Raw genomic sequence first — 20207 nt, forward strand, 5'->3', positions numbered from 1 at the left:
CCTTAGCCTCTCGCATATCCGAGGATCCAGAGGGATGGAATTGGTCGTGGCTCACTAGTTGGTTACCTAACTTTGCTTGGTTAAAACAACTTTTTGTACTAGCCATTGGTTTCATTGCCTTACTGGTCCTAGTATGTTGCTTAATGCAATGTCTCCCTGCTTGTGGGAATTACCTGTCCCAGTGTGTGAAGCCCCGGGTCCGGGACGAGGGAGCAATCCTGTTAGCCAGGTTTGAGGCCCAACAGAGGCGTGAAAAGAAAAGGGGGATTGTGAGAAGGCAGGGAGAAGTGAGGGCCTCAAACGAACCATGTTTGCTAGGGGAGAGCGCTGTGCACCATGGGGCAGCCTTGGGGGGACGGCAGGAGGGAGGATGGGCAGAAGGCACACTCGCATCAGAGTGGAGAAGGACGGCAGGAGGGAGGAAAGACTGCAGGCAAGAGGCACGTTCGCACCAGAGTGAAGAGAAACGGCAGGGGGCGGCTGTCGGGTCAAGTGGGGATTGGAATGTGTATTGCGCTGATTGGATTCGGAAAGTGGAATGTCTGCGGTTTTGCGGTTAATTAGCAGCGCTCCGGAGCGGTAAAAAAGGTGAGATTGTGAGCCAAGCCCTCGCAGGAGGGGGAGGACAGATAGGGGGTATAAAAACCTGTCAGACCTTGCTTCGGGGTTCCTCCATTGCTGCGGGAGGGACCCACCTTTGCAAACGTGCCCAATAAAAACTTCTGTCTACTGGATAACCGAACCCGTGTCTGTCGTTTTCTGACAAAATTAATTTAAAGTTAAGGTTTAACCTTGTTTTAGAAAATTGCAGACCCACTGGATAGGCATGCTTTACAGCAGCAAGCATTATACTGTAGCCAGTGAAAGGAAAATGTTCAAGGATAAGAACTTCTATATATATAGGTAATATTTGGATCTGAACATTTGTGTATTAATGAACAAACTTGTTCAAATGGGCATTTAACTGTTTGCTCCACATGTGGCTTAAGGATAAAGCTTTACTAAATTCCCTGGATAGGTAATATAATTTTCAATTATTTCTTGAGGTTTTTGTGATAAGGAAAATTAACTATAATAGGAGACTTCTAGGGTCAAACAAGAAGTCTGTCATTAAACTAGCAGTTGAGCTAAATCATCTTTTTGTCTGAATCATAAAGCCACCCTAGTTTTATTCTTTAAGGAGTATTTTAATTTAAAACCTAGCACGCTCCTAATATCATATTTAATTTTTATTCTTCTGCCCCTATCACAAAAAAAATCCCTAGGTATTCCTAAGAAATAAAAAGGTAAGTGGCTGCAGCCCAGTGACAAAGGTTTACTAGGCTGATAGACTGAATCTTCAGGAGGTAGGTTGACAGCAGGATGCAACCTGGATAGTTTGTCTTCTAGTAGTGGGTATTCTTTCAGAAGCCACATTTCCTGTGACAGACTTTTTATAAATGAGATGCTGTGCCAAGGGCTCATGACATGTTTTCAGAATTCCAAGTATGTTCATTAGCTCCCAAAACTTATTTACTATGCCCTAGTAAATATATATAAATATATACTGTAAATGTATAGATTTATAGATGAAGATTTGGTAATGACTGTGTATTATATAAACAATACCTTGATCTACACAGCATGCTATCATATTAATTATTACCCTCATGTTACCTATACAGACTCACCTGTCTTTCTCCCTTCTCTCTACAGCATGTGCATTCCGCTACAATGGGCTCTCCTTTGTCTACCTCATCTACCTCTTACTCATTCCGCTCTTTTCTGAACCTACAAAAATAACAATGCAAGGTAAGCATCATGTTCCTGGCAGATGTATTTAAGGTAAGATAGATGCAACCACTGCGTACAATTAAATTGCTTCTGGAGCCTTTTTAAAAAAGTAGAATTTCTCTCTCAGAAAGATATCACAGTATGAAAGAAAATTGTATACATTTTAATAATACTTGCATTTATAACTATTTCTTTCCAATTTCTTGAAACTGGTAAGAGCTTCATAGTTTATTGAAGTGCAGTCTGTTGACCTGTGCTTCCTGTTGTGTGCGTTGTATTAAGCAAACTATCACTATCAGAGTCCAAAGGCGTTTAAGGAAACTTAATTTTTTTTAAGACATTCCTTTCTTACTGCTTAGCTATACCAGTCTGAGATGGATCATATGAATTATGTGCCAGCAGAGTGCCTACTAAGAGCTTAAGATTAGTCTACACAGCTCTTCTTGAGGAAGTCTTTGGAAGCTGAGAGACACTAACACAGTCTGTGTTTGTATATAGTTTGCCATAGAAATGAACAAGTATTTATCTTCTGGAAATAGGTGTGTGCTTCCTTCCTGATCATTTTTTTACCTTCAGAAGCAGCAACTTGAGAATTGGTCTTGCAATACAGAGTAGGATGGGTTCAATCTATTTACAAATTTTCACTTATTATGGAAATCTTTACCTTTTTTGTGAACACTGGTGTTACTTTTGAAAGGACCTATGTGCATAAAAAATCCTTATGCTTCTGGTACGCTTGGCAAAGTTCTCATAAGAGGGAAGCTACTAATGTAGAAAAATATAGAAGTAAAAAATAAATATACAAAGCATTACCTCAGATCTCCAATACTTATCTGTCAATCACTTTTTATTAGAAAACAGAGCAGAAAAAATGTCTAAATGTGAGCGAATGCATGCTTAGGATAACAGATGACAAATTAGATTTAAAGATTAAAGAAGAATGTAAGTGCAGCTTTCTGAGTCTCATTTTTTCACCATATTTATGTTATTTTTTTTCCCTAGCTTTTTCTGTGAAAAGAAGAATGGCTTATGTGCTAAATGTAGCAATTGTCTATAATTAAAAAAGAGTCTAGCAATATACAGGAACCTTTACCTTCCAGATCAAGCTATTTAATGCTACTTTTTAAAAAAGTGTTGCAAGAAATTATGAGCAGCAACCATGTATAAATTAGGCTTTCTCCATTCATCATTCAGAGAATGAATAGGATTAAACATTGTTTCTTTTCTAGCAGAGAATCCAGTGAATGTTTTAGTATTTGCACCGTTATGCAGGTGTCTTGGATCTTTCCAGTTTTCTTTCTTATTCTCTGAATAAGATGGAGTTGCATGTTAACTGAGTCATTACATTTCGTTGCATAGTATTCAGTCTGAGATTGGTTAGAGAAGTTTCTTATATTTTGACAATTCTTACTAATAATTTAGAGCTATATTCTTGGTCTCGTAATAACCAAGTCAGTATAAATTACACTGCTTGGTTGAGACATTTATCTGAAAGTAGAATGGCTCAAAGTGATGGGTGACATTCCTGTGCCTGTCTTCTTTTCATGTTCAAATGAATGTTCTTCACTCTAGTTCTTGATGATTCTACGGTTTGAAAGTGACACATTACAGACAAGTTAGCAAGTTCTTGACCTGGACCTATGCAGAGAAAGAGATGTAAACTCCTCACTATTGTCTTGTGCTCTCTGGAGTGGACCTTTTAGACTACTAACCTTAAGTGTTAATAACCTTAATGTGATTAATGTTATTAAGGTTATTATGTCTCTCCATCTTGTATAGCAGAACATATAATCGTGTTAGTATTCTGCATCCCTGGTCCTAGCAGGAAGGTTCAGTAATATAACTATTCCAAGATCATCTGTTCCTCTATTGGGTTGGAGCAAACAAAACATGGCCACATGTGGTGCTCTCTGCATCAAACCTGTCATTCTTAATAATACTTTGCTAACTAATTGTTTATGTTGGCTAGTGGATTAGTCTCCAGAAACATCTGGGAAGGTTGCCAAATTTTGTGGAATTGTAATTGCTTTAACAGGGCTCTGGGTTTAACATTAGAAATTTTTATGAGTTTATTTATTCATGTCTGGACATGGTTCACTGTTCATTTTATTAAGCATTTGGCTCTTAATGTATTCACTTTTTATTTTGGCTTTATAGGAGTGTGTTTTATTGGTTTGATCTTTGTGTGTAATCTAACTAACTAACAAATATGCATAAACCTTCAGAGCTTCTAATTCAGCATGGTGAAACTTGTGCACTAGTTAATCCTTTTGTTTCAGGTCCATTTTTTGACTATCAGAATAGTACCTCGTAGTAAGTCCACGTATGGTTCTCCTCCTGTATCCAAAGACATTAAAGTTGGAGATATTTATTAATGCTAGTTTGAAGTTCCCAAAACTCACTGGTTAGTCACAGCTAAATGTTAAAGCAAAATACATATAAAATAAAGTTCTGGAAGAACAGGTTATAGAGCAACCCAGCTTTTTCCTTCTATTATTTTGGGCATTACTAACTTCTTTTCCTTTTCTGTATATTTCTGTTTTATTTTTAGACAATTCTGTTCTTATGGTTTATTGGCTTAATAGTATGACTAGCCTCCAAATAATTTGCTTCATTTTATTCTTCTGTTAGGTATTTCTGATGCAGATTCTGGATCTTTTTCTTTCTCTTCCTTCTGGTTCCACTTTGTTCTTCTGGCAAAAGGTGCTTCTGTTATTTTCCATTCTATCTGAAGTTCTCATGTGTGTTGAATTTTTAGTGTGCGTATTTTCTTACCTTCCTTGTCTCCTAATAGTAATAGTAGTAGTTGTTAGTTTGCAATAGTTAGTTCAATTAAAAACAACAGACCTGGCTTAATTTTTAAGTTCTGTTAAATAGAAAAAACATTTTACCATTTCTGTTATTATAATACTAAGTTCTATAATGCAGCATTATTCATTTCAGCCTGATGAAAGGAAAAATATTCCTTCATGTAAAGGTTTCCCAGGCTAAATTTCTGTGAATTTAGCCATCAGGAGCTCACATTTACAATACATCCACATGTCCCCCTAACTCCACCTTGATGGTATCTTGCTAACCATTCTTTAAGGACATTTCCTCAAGTTGCAGCCTTCCTCTCATCCCCAGCCCATAGTTGAAGCCGCTTAGCTTGAGATGTATATGATGCTTATATGTACAGTGTGTGATACTTTGACATGGCTGGGATCTGTTCAGCTCCTTTGGCCACTTTTGGCTGCTGCGGATATGCCCTTTCCCCTCTGGTTGCTGATGACTTACCTCCATAGCTATTTGACTGGGCATAAAGAATGAACAGGTACCTTGTACATCTGCTGATGTAATGCCTCACTGGAACTTCACAAAGTGAGAAAGACAGGAGTCAAACAAATGAATGAGAAATACAAGCAAGCAGTAGTGGGAGAGCAAGTGATAGAACAAGGATAAAATGAAAGAAAACACAAATAACAGATGGAGTAACTGAGTGATAATCCAGGGATTATTTGCAGAGTGGGTAAGGACTTCCTGGAAAAAGGAGGGGAGAGCATTGCTGCTGTACATGGTCCATGTGGTAAGTAGGGACTTCCTGATAAAAGAAGAAAGGCCCAAAGCTCCAATCCACCCTGTGGATCAAGTTCTGACAGATGTCTAAACCCAAAGGTCTGGCCATATGTCAAAATGTGCTTCCTCCTTCAGCTTTACCTCTTATTGGGAGAGTGATTGGTGGATATTTTCCCACCAGCAGGAAATCCACGAATTACTGCACTTTATTTTCCCTGCAGAAACTATCTGAGCAGCCTCACTTGTTGGCCCTGTTACTGAGACCAAACAGGGATTGGCTGTAGGGACCAAGTGAATCATATTGATATGCTTTGTGTTGCCTCCCTGACTGGTGGAAAACACGTGAAACTGGTTGTCTGTATATGACCCTGCAGTGCTACGTGTTTTTCACTTCGGTCAACTATCCTTAAAATACATCTTTGGGGGAAGAGGACCAATGTGTGCAGAAAATATTCTGCTAAATAAGCTTGATTGTTGAGGTAATTGATTTAAGGGCAGGTTTCCAAAAGCTTTTATAAGGTTTTGCCTTGAATCTAGAATCTACTTAACTCTCAAATAATCTATGGCAGTACAAAAAACATCTAAACTATATTTTCACATTGTTGTAGCTTATCTTTACCTTAAGATAATCAAGTGTTTTTGGAGATTCCAAGGCACCTAAATGTCTTGTGGCCAAGCTTCTGAGAATGGAATTGCTGTAATTGATTATATTGACATTTAGCCTTTTTTGGCCATGTATAACCCCATACCTAATCTACAAAAGAATAAAAATAAAAATTATCATTAAGGGAAATTCACTGTGATGAGTCAAAAGATTTTCCACAATGTTTACTTTGTAGCATTACACAGTTTTCTGGCATAGTCACATAGATTTGGAGGGGTGTGTGTGTTGTATTGTTTTGGTAAGGTTAGATATGTACGTGGAAAATCAGATTAAGATGAGGTCAGATCGCCCAGACTTTTCTAGTTATTCTTGTATTTTACATATTTAAGGACCTCGTGTCATACTCTTTGACAAGCTGGGCTCAGTTATATACCCCTTTTCTGTAGTCTCTCCAATTGGGAGGGTAGAACGCTTCCAAAGTTATTTCCCCAGGACAACATAACACAATTTTTTTTTATGTGGTACTGGAATCGTACGGAGGTACCAGTTAAAGTCTTAACATAAGAGTTGTCAGAGTACAGCCTGACTGAAAGCTAATCCCTCAAATGTTCAGATGATTGGTAACACAGATTAGATTAAATTTAGGTGGATTTATTTTATAACTTTTTTAAAAAAAGGGGTTCATCATCTAAACTTATTACCATCTCCAGCTCAAGATGGAAAAAATCTGTGTAATAGGTGAATTTTATATTTTAAAGTAAGTGATTCCAAACTATGATTTGAAAATTAACCGTTGTTTGTGCCTTGGCAAGTGTGATATGAATCAGCACCCGGTGTATCTAATTTAAATATATGATTAAATGTGGACCCTGTGGCATCATGATAACAGAGCCACCTTGTTTGGTTTGCTAACTAACCTAATTAAAAGCTCTAGAGGATTAAAATATTTACATATTGTTTTGTGAAATAAAGATATTACCTTAATATGGATGTTGGTATTCTTCATATGGTTTTATAGTTTTGGTTTATTTATTTATTTGATTTATACCCACTGCAATCAAGAAGATTCTTAGTACATTCGTAAACAATAACAAGTCCATGGTATAATGAAAAATACAAGTGACAATTCAAGTAAGACAATAAAACATCCAAATACATAGATAAAACCAGAAGAAGATAAGCAGTCAGTAGTTATTGTATGAACAATGACAGAACTAATAAAATTGATAGGGATACATGAAACCTCAAATATTCTCTGGATTAATTCTGTCTTTGATAACTCATGGAAAGCCAACAATGTGGGGACTGATCAAATTTTGGGGGAAAGCTATTCCAGGGCACAGACAGAGCAACTGAAGAGCCATCCATGCCTGCCTGTGCCCTCTCATTCTGCAGAAGTGCTGTTATAATTTTTAAAACATTAAGTTTTATTTTGTCCTGATCTTATAAACCTCATATCATATGTATCTGATATTACCACCGTCTTTTTGGTTTGGCTATGAATATGTAGGTGTTTTATCTTGGTCTCTGATTCACATGCACATGAGCACAGAGTCTATTAAACTTTTAGACCCTGCAGCACTTTCAGAATTCTTGGAGGGAGTTCTGACATCTATGCATACCACTCATGACTAGGATAGGTCACGCTGAATCTTCTCTGTTTACAACTGCCACTATGAGAACATGTTATACTCTGAGTTCATGATTATCCTAGATTTTTTTTTTTGTATGTGTCTGTGTGTCTGTGTCAGGGTTTTAGTACAAGGTGTCATTGTCTCTCTTCTTTGTAACTCTTTGGGCTTTGCTTTTATTAAGGCCCCATTCTACAAGTACCAGCACTGCAGAACTTCCCACTGATGTGAGCATAATCTTTGTTTATTCTATCTTGGGGAAGATGTTGTAGACTTTTTAGGCACTGCCAAAAATTCACTAAAGAAGCTCATCGCAGTTGTTCATCCCTTTGTCAGTGTACTCTTTGGGTATGCACTGTTAGAGCAACAGGCTCTGATATACTATAACCACCTTTTTGTGAGCTGGCAGAGCCCAGAGCAAGACCCCCCACTATCTTCATCTTGAAATTGTTGAGACTGATGAGGTCAGTCACCTTGTAACTACCCTGCCTCTCACCAACAACTGTTATGGCCTCATCTGAATCCTGTGAGTCAGAGGCTGAAGAGCAGACCAGACAGATAATCAGATGGCAGGCAAATGTTATAGTTTCTAGAAACACTAAGCAGGTGGGATATGATTTAGATAATGGAAGGGCCAGATTCTGGTAGGGTACCCAGACCAAGAACATGCCAGCAGCCGCCAAGGACTAAACAAAGGCGATCAGCCACATCTCCTTGAGATGAGAGTCAACAATATCTCTAATCAGGCCATACTATCATCTGGGGTTGTCCTTGTCAGCTGATACAAAGCACAAAGCCAGGAAAAAGCTTTATTACTGTGTTGCAAACTACCTGATAATAGCCAAGAACTGAGTGTGGAATTAGCTACAGAGCACTTAGAATGTTCAAAGAGTCTATGACTTCAAGGGTGATCTCTGGACCCAGCAATATTGGACATTTTTCATTCAGTCTCCAACCTTCCTTTCTATAATGGTATGTGAGAAAGACCTTGGGATACTGGGCCAAGAGACACTGCCAAGGGAATGGTCAGATAAGAGACAGCATAGCCCACAACTGGATAGTGGTGGGCAATAGACTCTCTTCTGAGACTCTCCCTAATTTTTCTGGTTGTAAAGGAGATGGGGGGGGGGAGAGAATTGTACTTTCAGACTTGCAAGGTTCTATTAATGTAACCTTACAATAAAGTAAAATTAGCTCATTTGGTCATGTTTCCTGTCTGGTCTACCTTGTAAGGCTGACCCTTTCTGGGGAAGGTTTTTGAGAAGGTGTAGGCTTCAAGCTCCAAAGGAGTCTGAAGGAAGGAGATTAAGGGAACTCATTATTGTCAGGTTCTAGGCCAGGATATAGTACTGAGATGGCACTGATCTCAGTGGATAACCCCTAGTGGGCTCAGGATGGGAGAAGTGTATCCATCCTGGCCCTCCTTGATCTTTCAGTGTCTTTTGATACCATTGATCATGCTATCCTTTTGGGCCAGCTGAGGGAGTGGGATCATGGTTCTTCAGTGGTTCTTCTGCCTTCGCACAATGCCAGTTGCAGTCAGTGTTGGTAGGAGAGGAGAGTTCTAGCTCTAGGCCTCTGCCTTCCAGGGTGCCACAGACTCAATTTTCCCTACTCCTATTTAACATGTACCTAGGTAGGATCATTTGTCAACACAGGGTTAAGTATTGGAAGAAAAGAAACCAGAAAAAGTGCAGATTAACCCTGAATTAACTGAATCCAGAAAGAGGACCTCAAGGAATGTTTTGAAGTTTTAACAAGGTGTTTTCAGACAAACCAGGAATGACACTTAATTGAGCATAGGATAGATATAAGAGACAATCATCCAATTAGGCAAAGACCTTATAAAACCCTAGAAAAGTTCGGAACTGTTTTTCAGGAAGAAATAGATAAAATGTTAAGCTTGAGAGTAATAAATCCATCATTTAGTGAGTGGTGCTCCGCAGTAGTCTTACCACTTAAACCAAACGGGGAAAACAGATTTTGCACTGATATGTGGCAAGTGAATAAGGTAGCTAAATTTGATAATTACCCAGTGCTTCTCATATATGAGTCAAGTAATGCCAAATATCTCTCACCACTTGGGTTATTGGCAGATACTACTTGAGATGGAATCTACAGAGAAAACTGCATTTGCTACCCCACAAGGGCTGTACAGTTCAACCAAATACTTTTTGGATTGCATGGAATAATCTTTTCAAAGGTTAATAAAGCAGATTCTCCCAGGGTGGAGCAAATGGCATGAGGTTGGTTCAGCATGTCATAACTTTTCCTAGATGTTTTAAATGGGAGTTGGGAGGAGCATATAAAACATCTAGGAAAAGTTGTGACAAGTCTGAAAGAAGCTGCCTTAACTAAGTCCAAAAAAGTGTCAAAATATTAAGAAATTATCTATCAAGAATATGTAATTGGGAATGGGAAGTGAAACCAACCAAACAAATGGTGACAGCGCTATAAGACTTTAAACTAAGAAGCAAGTAAAATAATTGTTAGATTTGGTATGATATTACATTAAGTTTATTCCTTATTTTGCCACCCAGATCCAGATTCTTATTGATCTCACCTGAAAAAATGAACCACCCAACTCAAAACCAAAGTCAGTTGGACTCCTGTGTCTTGGAGGTGCACAAGCATCATCCTGGTCCCACTCTCTTTTAGGTTAACTACTTGTTAACTTTTGCAGATATTCTCATTCTTTTTCTATAGGGTTTTTAGGAGCTGTTGTTTTAGGACCTTTTGAGGATGTTGACAGTCCTAACTTAGCCACAGTTCTGACAGTTGTTACTGCCAGCATCTACCTTATTTCTTTCTTGTTTTGGGGAAGATTTCCTGTCCTTCTATTTTTGTAGTTTCTGCTTTCTTATCACTCATTAGTGTTGACTTTGCTGTTCAAGGTTCCTTTTCCAACTCCTGCCTTTTTTTTTTTTACCTCTTCAACCTTTTGCGTGGCCAAGAACTCCTTTGTAAGGGGTATAGCTTTCAGTCCTATTTCTGGGTGATGTTCTTGGACCCATACTCTCATAAAAGATGGCAATAGTTAAATAAATTGTTCTAATGTGATGTCATCCAATATTTCTTCCTTATTATATATTTCTTTCTTATTATATATTTCTGTTTTTAACCACTTTTTTCCTAAATATGCCTACAACTCTCTCATTTCTCTCTTTGGGTCATAGATATATTGCTTAAACTTTTATTGGCAAGCATGTTTAGTTATCTTAATGCTGATACAACACAGTCTCCTTAACTCAGTTATAGTCAGACACCTGGAATAGGGAGCGCTATATAAGCTCTTAGAGCCTTTCCAGTTAAACATAGGACTAGATGAACCACCCTCTCTTCTCTGAACCCCTTGCATACATCTGCAACACATTTGAACATTACAAAAACAGATTCTATACCATCCTCCTCTGAAGCTGGGGAATCCTTAAATATTTAGGTCCTTACCTTCCACTAGGCAATGTAGAAGGAAAGGGAAGGACTAGAGGGCTGCACCTAGCTAACTTGTCCTGGCATTTTCTCCTATCTCATCTGCAATTTTATCTTCTTCTGCTCTCCACACAACTGCAATCTCCCCTCCCAGCATAGACACCAAAGTGCCAAAGGCTTCTCTTATAATGGAGCACAGGTGTGGTCCAGTTACTCAAGTTGCATTAAAGCATGGAGGGAGAAAAAGAGAAGGAAGGGCTTGTGCTGGGTGCTTTGAGTCATATTTTGTTAGGCCACTGTAAAAAAGGGGAGGGGGATCTACCATAGTGTTAGCTATGTGTTTTTATTAGTGTGGCTAAACATATAAAGGGAAGATGCATTCCAATATATACAAATTATGCCAAGAGTATGCCTGTGTGAGTGTGTGCTTTTTTCCTCCAGAAATGAATTGCAGCTGTTTCCTATTACTTTGTTGGTGATAGAGCCTCACAGAAGAAGATGCTACAGAGCTGGATTTATTGTGTAGACAATACTGTAGCTAGCCAGGAATATGCCTATGTGGCTAAACATATAAAGGGAAGATGCATTCCAATATATACAAATTATGCCAAGAGTATGCCTGTGTGAGTGTGTGCTTTTTTCCTCCAGAAATGAATTGCAGCTGTTTCCTATTACTTTGTTGGTGATAGAGCCTCACAGAAGAAGATGCTACAGAGCTGGATTTATTGTGTAGACAATACTGTAGCTAGCCAGGAATATGCCTAAGTGAGCTCTTAAAAATGGGTCAGCATATTACTGGCAAGCAGACTGAATGTAAGCGTGCCACTGATTGCTGCAATTCTGTCGGTATCATAAATCTCTTCATTGTTAGAGTGTCTGCCTGATACTAGGCAGAAATTTCTCTGCTGTGGTAGACAGTTTGCTTGTAAGTAAATGAATATACAGTGTTTATTCACAACTTGTTTCTGTTGTTTGAACTGAACATAATCTTATTCCACATCATAAATGGTCAATGGAGAAAAAGGTTGACTGCCACACTTTTATAATTCTCAAATGTTTCTTTCATTCTCTGAGCTTATTAAGACATAATATTGTAGTTAGAATTACCAACCTATTACTTTGGCACAGTGCTCTATTTTTTTGCTTTGGGAAAAGAAGTAATGAAATAATTGTGCTGTACTGCATTTGTTTTGAACACACTGTCTTTCTTGGTAACTACTTTTAAGCTATCAATTATGGAGGAATACCATTCAGAGAATTTCAGCCATTGCAGATAGTTTGATGTTCCTCAGCTTTTGGAAGAATGGATTATTGAATTTTAAGATAATAGAAAGTGAGTAATAGATTAGTAACCAAATAGCCTTTTTTTTTTTTTTTAATGAAGGACATATCTGCGCTGCATGTTGGGCAGAGTGCACCTACCCACCATCTCTGATCATCTTGTTCTTAAAGTCTAAAGAAAGCAACACAAATTAGTGGTTTAGTGGACTGCCATACAATGCAAACTGATGGCAATTGCCTTGGTGAGTCAAAACTTATACAGGTATGTCTTGATGCAGACTATCTTCCTTTGTTTATAGCTATAAAAGCTATACAAATATTAAAATACAGCCTGCTACCTAAATACAGTTCAAATTGCATTATTAATATCAATGAGAGAAAATGCATCACATAAGCAAGTTTCTCTCGTGAGTACATTTGGCTGAATAATATGGATGGTTTGTATCCACCACGTCTGGAAGGCAGCGGGATACAGAAGGCTCCTTTAGAGATCATTTATACAGTACAGTATATCATTGATATTCTCCTTCTCCTTTTCAAGATTCCTTTAATATTGCCATTGTCGCTCTCTAGTAACCAGTGACCGCAATTATTTCTAGTTTCATAAAAGGAGAATGGTTCCTACCAGATAGAATCTAGAATCTAAGTTAGAGAAAGAGTGGGTGCCACATCTCTCTCACTTTTGTTTAGAACTATCCATCAACTGAACAATGCTCACTTAATAGATATTTGAAATTCAGTATTCTAATTTACAGTAAATTGCAAACTTTTAGTTTGAAGATGCATAACTCCTTCTGAACACTCTTTGAAAATAAAAGTCATTGTTACATTGCAGAATTCTTTGAAGACTGAATAATCTGTTTCCCCTGCTGTGATTGTTCAGCTTGGAAACTGTAGTTCATTATGGAATTCAAGGTTATGTTGTTTTCTTCCAGCCTAGCATGATTTCCTTCCTTCACTTGTTTGAGGAAGTTGAATTAGATCACAGAGGCACTGTTGGACCCTGAGACAGAGGTTTCCTGTGTGGTCTCTTTTGATTTTGAATACACCTTCTTAACATCAGACATAAAGGTGGGTCAAAACAACATGGATACTCAAAATATGCAATTTGCTGAATTAAAGAAGTGCTTCTTTTTACATGAACCAAGTATACTTATTTACTCTTTTCTAAATTTTGCAATGTAGTTATTCCATCATTATCTATTTCAGTTTGTGATTTTTTTCTTTAAAAAAGCAAAGAAAAAAAATCAGATGCGTTTTATTCACATTTTTCCTAAGACAGATATTAAACTCCAATTTGCCTAGTATAATTTATGTTATTTTCATAATTATAATTTTGAAATTTTCATAATTTTCATAACATAATTCATATTATGTTGGGGCATATTTTCCCCTAATATATGCACTTTTTCACACTTTTTAAAAAAATCACAGGCTGGTGTGGAAATTGATGGTCTGGAAGTGGTATGTCTTAACTATAAATAAAAACCAGTAGCTATATGTAGCAGTTGATTGGCTTGGGGTATATGGTATTGTTTATATATTTGTAATATAATTATATTCTGGTATTAACCTTTCAGATTATTTGGTTACATCTCTTTATTACATTGAGTGTAGGATGGGAAAATGGTTTTGCATTAAAATATGGATTAATCTGATTTGCATTTTCTGAACTAATTCAGGAGCTGCAACTCAATTATTATTTTACTTTCTTGCAAAAGAGATTGGCAGTTCGGTCAAGAACATGGCCTTATTAGGATTCCATCAGGCTGTCTGTTTCCTCATTCCCTTGATTTGTGCCTTTGAATCTCTGTATTCTTCCCAAAGAATAGAGGCAGCAACAGCACACTCCTGTGTGTAGTGAATTCCACCTATTAAAGTCTTACCGTGGCTGAAAAAAGGCTATCTTTTCTTATAACTACCTTGACATTAAAGAGATGATAAGATACCCAAAAAAGTTTTTACTTGTTTAGTGTTTGCCTCTTGTTCTGGCAGCTTTCCAGTTTCTCTGCTGAACTTCTCTCTTCTTCCCTCCAAACAGTGAAGCATTTTCATTCAGACCCTTGGCCTGACATTCACCCTGTCTTTTCACATCTCTTCCCCCTTGTTGACAGCCAGAGTTGCTTGGAGTAGGAGTGTAAGAAATTGTTCTAGCTATGGGAAAGGTAGGGAAAAGAAACATTGGATTTGAACTACAGTAGAATATATATAGAAACTGCACTCTCATGTTGACAGAGAGCAATCAATAATCGATTGTTTATAGTGGCTTCCTCCTAGTATGTAATAAAGATGCTTATCTAGTGTCTGGAAGTTTCTACTGGTTTTTAGAGTGGTTTTTCTTGTTAACTGCCAAATTGCTTTCTGCTGTGCTTTCTAAATAAAATCCTAGATTCTGTGAAAGCTCTGATCTTGTCTGTGCTCCTTCCCGAGCATGTTTCAACAGCCTTTTGCTTTCTGGATTTTATTTTAAGGTAAGAATGCTTTGTACCTAAGTATTATTGTAGAAGTGCTTTTGTTTTTGTTCTGTTGCTGGCTGTAATGGTTGGCTTGAGACCACCTTCTAGTAAAACTGATCCATAGCTATAGTGGGAAATTTGAGCTAAGCCTACCCACCCCTTTCCCCCAATCCATTTATATTCTTTTGTTTGTAGATATGCATTTAGATATGTGTCCCAAGTAAAAGGGGACAACACTTACAAAGTATTCAAGATTCAACTTGTTCAGTGCTTTAAATGGCAGACCAATATTTTAAATTGAGCCCAGAAGAAAAACAATTAAGTTGTCCTATGACAGGAGTAGTATGCCTTGCTGACATATGTCTATCACCCGAACTAGCGGATGTTTTTAGTCCGGCTTCACATCCCACTCGCAGTATATAGCAGTAATCTAGAGTTGGTAAAGCACATATAACAATATCTACATCCATTCATGAGAGAAATTGTCAAATAATATAGAACTGATACAATACAGTACTGTTTAATCATAACTAATTAGGTTCCATAATTGCTGGTTCTGTCATTACTCAGACTGCAGACCTGGCGCTTAAGGATAAAGTGATTGTATAGAATAAGTATTTCTAAGCTGATGGTACTATCAGACTTTGTCCTTACTTGTATTAAACTTTGTTTCTCCTAATCCATTAATTTGTTCTCCAGCTACTTTCTGTTCATCCTTATTGCTGCCTATTCACTTCTGTCACATTAAACATGGAGAGGGTATGTGTGGGAAGGAGAAAGATGCAGTAGGGGTTCTATCTCCCTGTACCAGAAATGCCCAAGCATGATGCAAAGAGAGTAGAATTGGTACTAGCAGTAATGAAAAGGAGGAAATTAAATTGCTATCAGCAGTATGACCCATAGACACTCAACTTCAACTAGCCCAGCCTTCCTTAAATGTGAATAAGGTGAGAAGAGAAATAGACCACTGAAAAGTCTTGCCAGGGTACCAGAAAAACTACCTAGCTGTGAACTCCAAATTAAAAGTTTGAGCATAACTTATCAAAGGTGAAATTATTTATTATTTTATGGAATATTTGTTTGAGTTTGTGTTTGGGATCCCAAGATCCTTCTGCAGTTTTATGGCATAATATGTGTGGTTCTTGTTAGTAGAATAAATGCCAAGTATTCAGTAGGCTGACTTACGTTATGCATGAGAAAATCTTGGGGAGTATAAGGTGCTGATTTATTTATTTTTATTTGAATAATGGTAAATGATGTGTCATTGAACCAGATGTTGTCTATAAAATATTCAGCAAGTAGTTTATCCAGAAGGTTTTTAAGGAACTTGCATACTCTGATAATTAAATCATCAGATGACTTTGGAATGTAGTATGTTCTTTTTTAAAAAAAAAAAAGCTTGTGATGCTAGTATTGCTTTTTATTGTCAATAAAATAAAAAGCAAGAATTAATCTCCCTCCCTCCTTCCCCTACCCCCCAACACTCAGAGAAAAAAGACTGTTTCCTGCAGTACCATTGTGTAGTTCCTCAGATGGAGTGTAAACAAACCACCATTAAAATTATTACATTTGAGTCACAGTTTGCCAGATTGCATTAATGAATCAATATTTCATCTAACAAATTAGTACTTTGAAATTGTTATTATCCCTACTGTAGACATTAAGAAACTAAATAAAATATCATGGAATCATACAATCATTGGATGTAAGGGCTGTAAGAGATCTTGGAAATCATCTGGTCCAACCCCCTGCCCAGGGCAGGGATCTACTATAGTATTCCCAACAGATGACATCCAGTCTTTGTTTAAATATCTCCAGTGAAGGAGAGTCTGGTAATTCCTGAGGCAGTCTATTCCACTGTTGAACATCTCTTACCCTTAGGAAATTTTTCCTGATATCCAGTCAAAATCTATTTCTTTATAAATTGAACCTATTGTTTCTTTTCATATCTTCTGCAAACCCATGTGAACAATTCTGCCCCATCTTCTACATGACAGTCTTTCAGATATTGAAGACAGCTATCATGTCTCCTCAGTTTTCTCTTCTCCAGTCTAAATTTACCCAAAACATCTAGCTGTGCTTCATACTTTTTTTCCTTAAAGACCACATATTATCTTGGCTGCTGTCCTATAGATATGCTTCAATTTGTTAATTTACTTCCTAAAATGCACAGAACTAGATGTGGTATTATAGTTATGGTTTGACTATTACAGAATATGACCTTTTGATCTCTGTTGATTCATTTCTGTTCTTTTTAACAACTGCATCACACTATTGGCTCATGTTCAGCTTAAGATGCACCAAGACACCAGATCCTTTTCACATGTACTGCTGCCTAAAATGGGCTCCCTGCCCCCATGCCCATCTTGGTCTCATACCTTTGATTTTACTACCAAATGTAGGACTTTGCATTTTTCCTTGTTGAAATTCATCTTGTTAGCTTCTGCTCAGTGTTCCTGCTTGTCAAATAGTCAAAAGCCTTCTGAATCTTGCTACTGTCCTCTGAGGCATTTGTACTTCCCCTCATTTTTGTATAATCCACAAACTTGATAATATTTTCTAAATTCATATTCATGTTATTTATAAATATATTGAATAGCACAGGGACCAGAATGGAACCCTGTCATATACCACTCAACATTTCCTTCTAGCTTAATGCAGACTGATGTACACTTATTGGATTTGATTGCTTGAGCAGGAACCAGCAGGATCTGTTCCTTCAGGGGAAGTGTGACCCTGTCCAGAGCCAACATGGTCTTATGGACTTCTTAGATTCTGAAACTCAAAAGGAATATGTGTTGGTTTGTGGGATGTCAACCACCTGAGGCAGGTCCCATGATTAATGATTGAGGCTTGTTACAACTGGGTGCTGATTCTGAAAAGGGAAAATTAGACCCAAGTGCCAAGGCCTGAGACAAGAGCTTGGCCAAGTGCCAAGGTCTGAGACAAGATGACAGTTAAAAAGAGCTCAGCAGCAGATGTCAGCCCTTTTAACTTTCAAAAGAGCATCAACATGACTAATTAATCAATGTCAGAGGTTCTTGCTATATTACAGCATCTTCTGGTCTCCTTGTTGGAAACAATTCTCTCGCTTTCTGACCTGCATCCCTTTGTGAACTGATCATTGGCTTTCAATCCTTGGACTGGTTCCTGTGAGCTCCACCAACCCAGGACATTCAGAGTAATGAATAAGGGCTCTGGCATTTTCTCCTTGTCTGTTACTGTGGCATATGGATTTTAGTGGCCTGGCTTGGCTGCTGTGGTACTGGCATGAGTCAGTAGAGGGAGAGAGAAAAATGGGGAGAAGAAGCTCCAGTATGGCTTTAGAGTACAGCTGGGCTGTCACAGGGGTTGATGAGATAATCTGATTACCAGCCAGAACTGTTGTGGGAAAGATGCAGGCAGCATTCTTATTGGTCAAACCTTGTATGTAGTGCTGGAGAATAAAGCCATGGGAGAAACCCACTACTTCAGTTGCTGGGGGACATGCTGCTGGTCTGACCTGTTAAAGGAGAGTGAGAGAGAAAGAGAAGTGAAATGAAGAGATATGTTGCCACATTTTAGCAAGTGTTGCAGAATGTGCTGTTGGAGAGACTTCAAAATTTTGGCTGGAGAGAAACATTGTACAGGCAGTCCTTCTCTTATGACCACGATTGGGACCAGAAATTCCACACTAAGCAGTGTGGTCATTAAGTGAGTCACGCCCAGTTTTACAACTTTTTTTGCCATGGTTGTTAAGCACCACAGGCGTTAAGTGAATCACATGGGTGTTAAGTGAATCCAGCTTCCCCCATTGTTTTTGCTTATTGGAAGCCCCTTGGGAAGGTCGCAAATGGAGATCACATGACCCCAGGATGCTGCAACCATTGTAAATACAAGCTGGTTGTCAAGTGCCTGAATTTTGATAATGTGACTGTGGGGACGCTGCAAGGGTTGTAAGTGCAAGGACTGGTTGTAACTTACTTTTTTCAGCCCTGTCGTAACTTTGAATGGTTGTTAAAACAAATGGTCATAAATTGAGGACTACCTGCAGTAAGGAAGCCCTAGACCAGGAAGGGCTGGGTGGAAAACTAGAAGCGTAAGGCCCAGAGGGAGATGCATCACACAATACCTATGTAGAGGGCCAACTGACAGGGTCCAATAAGGCAAGACACACTGAGCACACTCTGCAATAACGCAGCCAATTCCCTTCCTATCTCTCTCTTAGTCAGAAACTTAAGGGGGAAAGCTGATAGCTTAGCCATGGAGTGGGAAGTTGTTGGTCAATAACCCTGAGAAAGAGACTGGCAAAAGTGACACTTTTGTAAATAGAAGTTCCTACTTGCTATAAATAGTTGTATATAATAAAAGGACTATAAAAGCCTTCACCTTCTCTGTTGTTGTGTTGCAACTGTTTTCCTTAATGGAAAAAGCACATCCAGCTTCCAAAGAACCCATGGTCACACTATGACAGTTACCATGAATCTATTTATTGGGATTCTCAGCTATTGTGCACAGGCAAGTGCTCCAGTATTAGATTTTTCACTGCCAGGATACTCCTGCTTGAACCTCTACCATGTGTGTTACCTCTGTTTATGCTACTATGTTGAACTGATTTATCCCTCAGTTAATAAAGCTGTAACCAAAGTGCTATTCATCCTTGCCTGCTCACAGGTGTAGACTTGAAAAGGACACATGGGAGAAGGAATCAGACCAATCTGTTTATTTACATTTGTCTTGCTGGAATTCATTTCAGTGTGGTTTATACCATCTAGCCACTAGACTGGTTGAAGATGTTCATGGCATTCCTGGCTTGGTTCAAGATGGAAATGTATAACATCAGCATATTGGTGATGTTATCTATCTATTATCTATCAGTGTAGAATGAGGTATCAGCATATTGGTGATACCTCATTCTACACTGATAGATAATAGATAGATATTAAATAGAATGAGGGAGAGAGTCAAACATCATGGCACCCCATATTCAAGGAGCTATTGGCCCCCATTCTTGACTGGAATTACATACTCAGGAAAGAATGTAAGTGCTGTAAAGTGCCCTTGCTCCCAATTCTTGCAGGCAATCCAGGAAGATACCATGTTTAATAGTATTGAATACTGGCTGAGAGGTCAAATGGAATCAAGAGGACTGTACACATACATCCAGGTTCTGATGATGGTCATCCACTGGAGTGACCAGTGGTGTTTCAATCCTCATATCAAGGTGTGAATCCTGACTGAAGGAGATCCAGATAATCTGCTTCATCTAACTTCCTTTGCAGCAAGTACCCCATCATCTCCTCCAATACCTTCTCAGGAAAGATTGGAGACCAGACAGAAGTTGTCTAATATAGTTAGATTCAGAATTACTTCCACACCTTTGTGGGAAGATGAACTCACTGCCAAGGATACATAGACATTCCTCCTGTTGTCCAGATACCTAGGTTTTTGATTTGGCCAGAGATGGTCTTTTCCTGAAAAGCCCCATCTGTTCCTTTC

At 38.2% G+C, this 20207-nt stretch overlaps 1 protein-coding gene across 4 annotated transcripts in view; it reads left to right on the forward strand.

Annotated features, from left to right (window-relative positions):
- The window catches only part of PIEZO2 (piezo type mechanosensitive ion channel component 2), a 234520-nt gene that overhangs the window by 68167 nt on the left and 146146 nt on the right, over nucleotides 1-20207 (forward strand). For all 4 annotated transcript variants that reach the window (XM_088130643.1, XM_088130640.1, XM_088130642.1 and 1 more), the window contains exon 2: nucleotides 1696-1791. In XM_088130643.1, coding sequence (XP_087986769.1) covers nucleotides 1696-1791 — 96 coding nt within the window. The remainder of the gene's footprint in view (nucleotides 1-1695; nucleotides 1792-20207) is intronic.

The sequence above is a fragment of the Python bivittatus genome, unplaced genomic scaffold, assembly GCF_059951505.1.
Source record: "Python bivittatus isolate LINGU-HERP-01145 unplaced genomic scaffold, Pbiv_v1 ctg000840_np1212, whole genome shotgun sequence".
Taxonomy (NCBI): Eukaryota; Metazoa; Chordata; class Lepidosauria; order Squamata; family Pythonidae; genus Python; species Python bivittatus.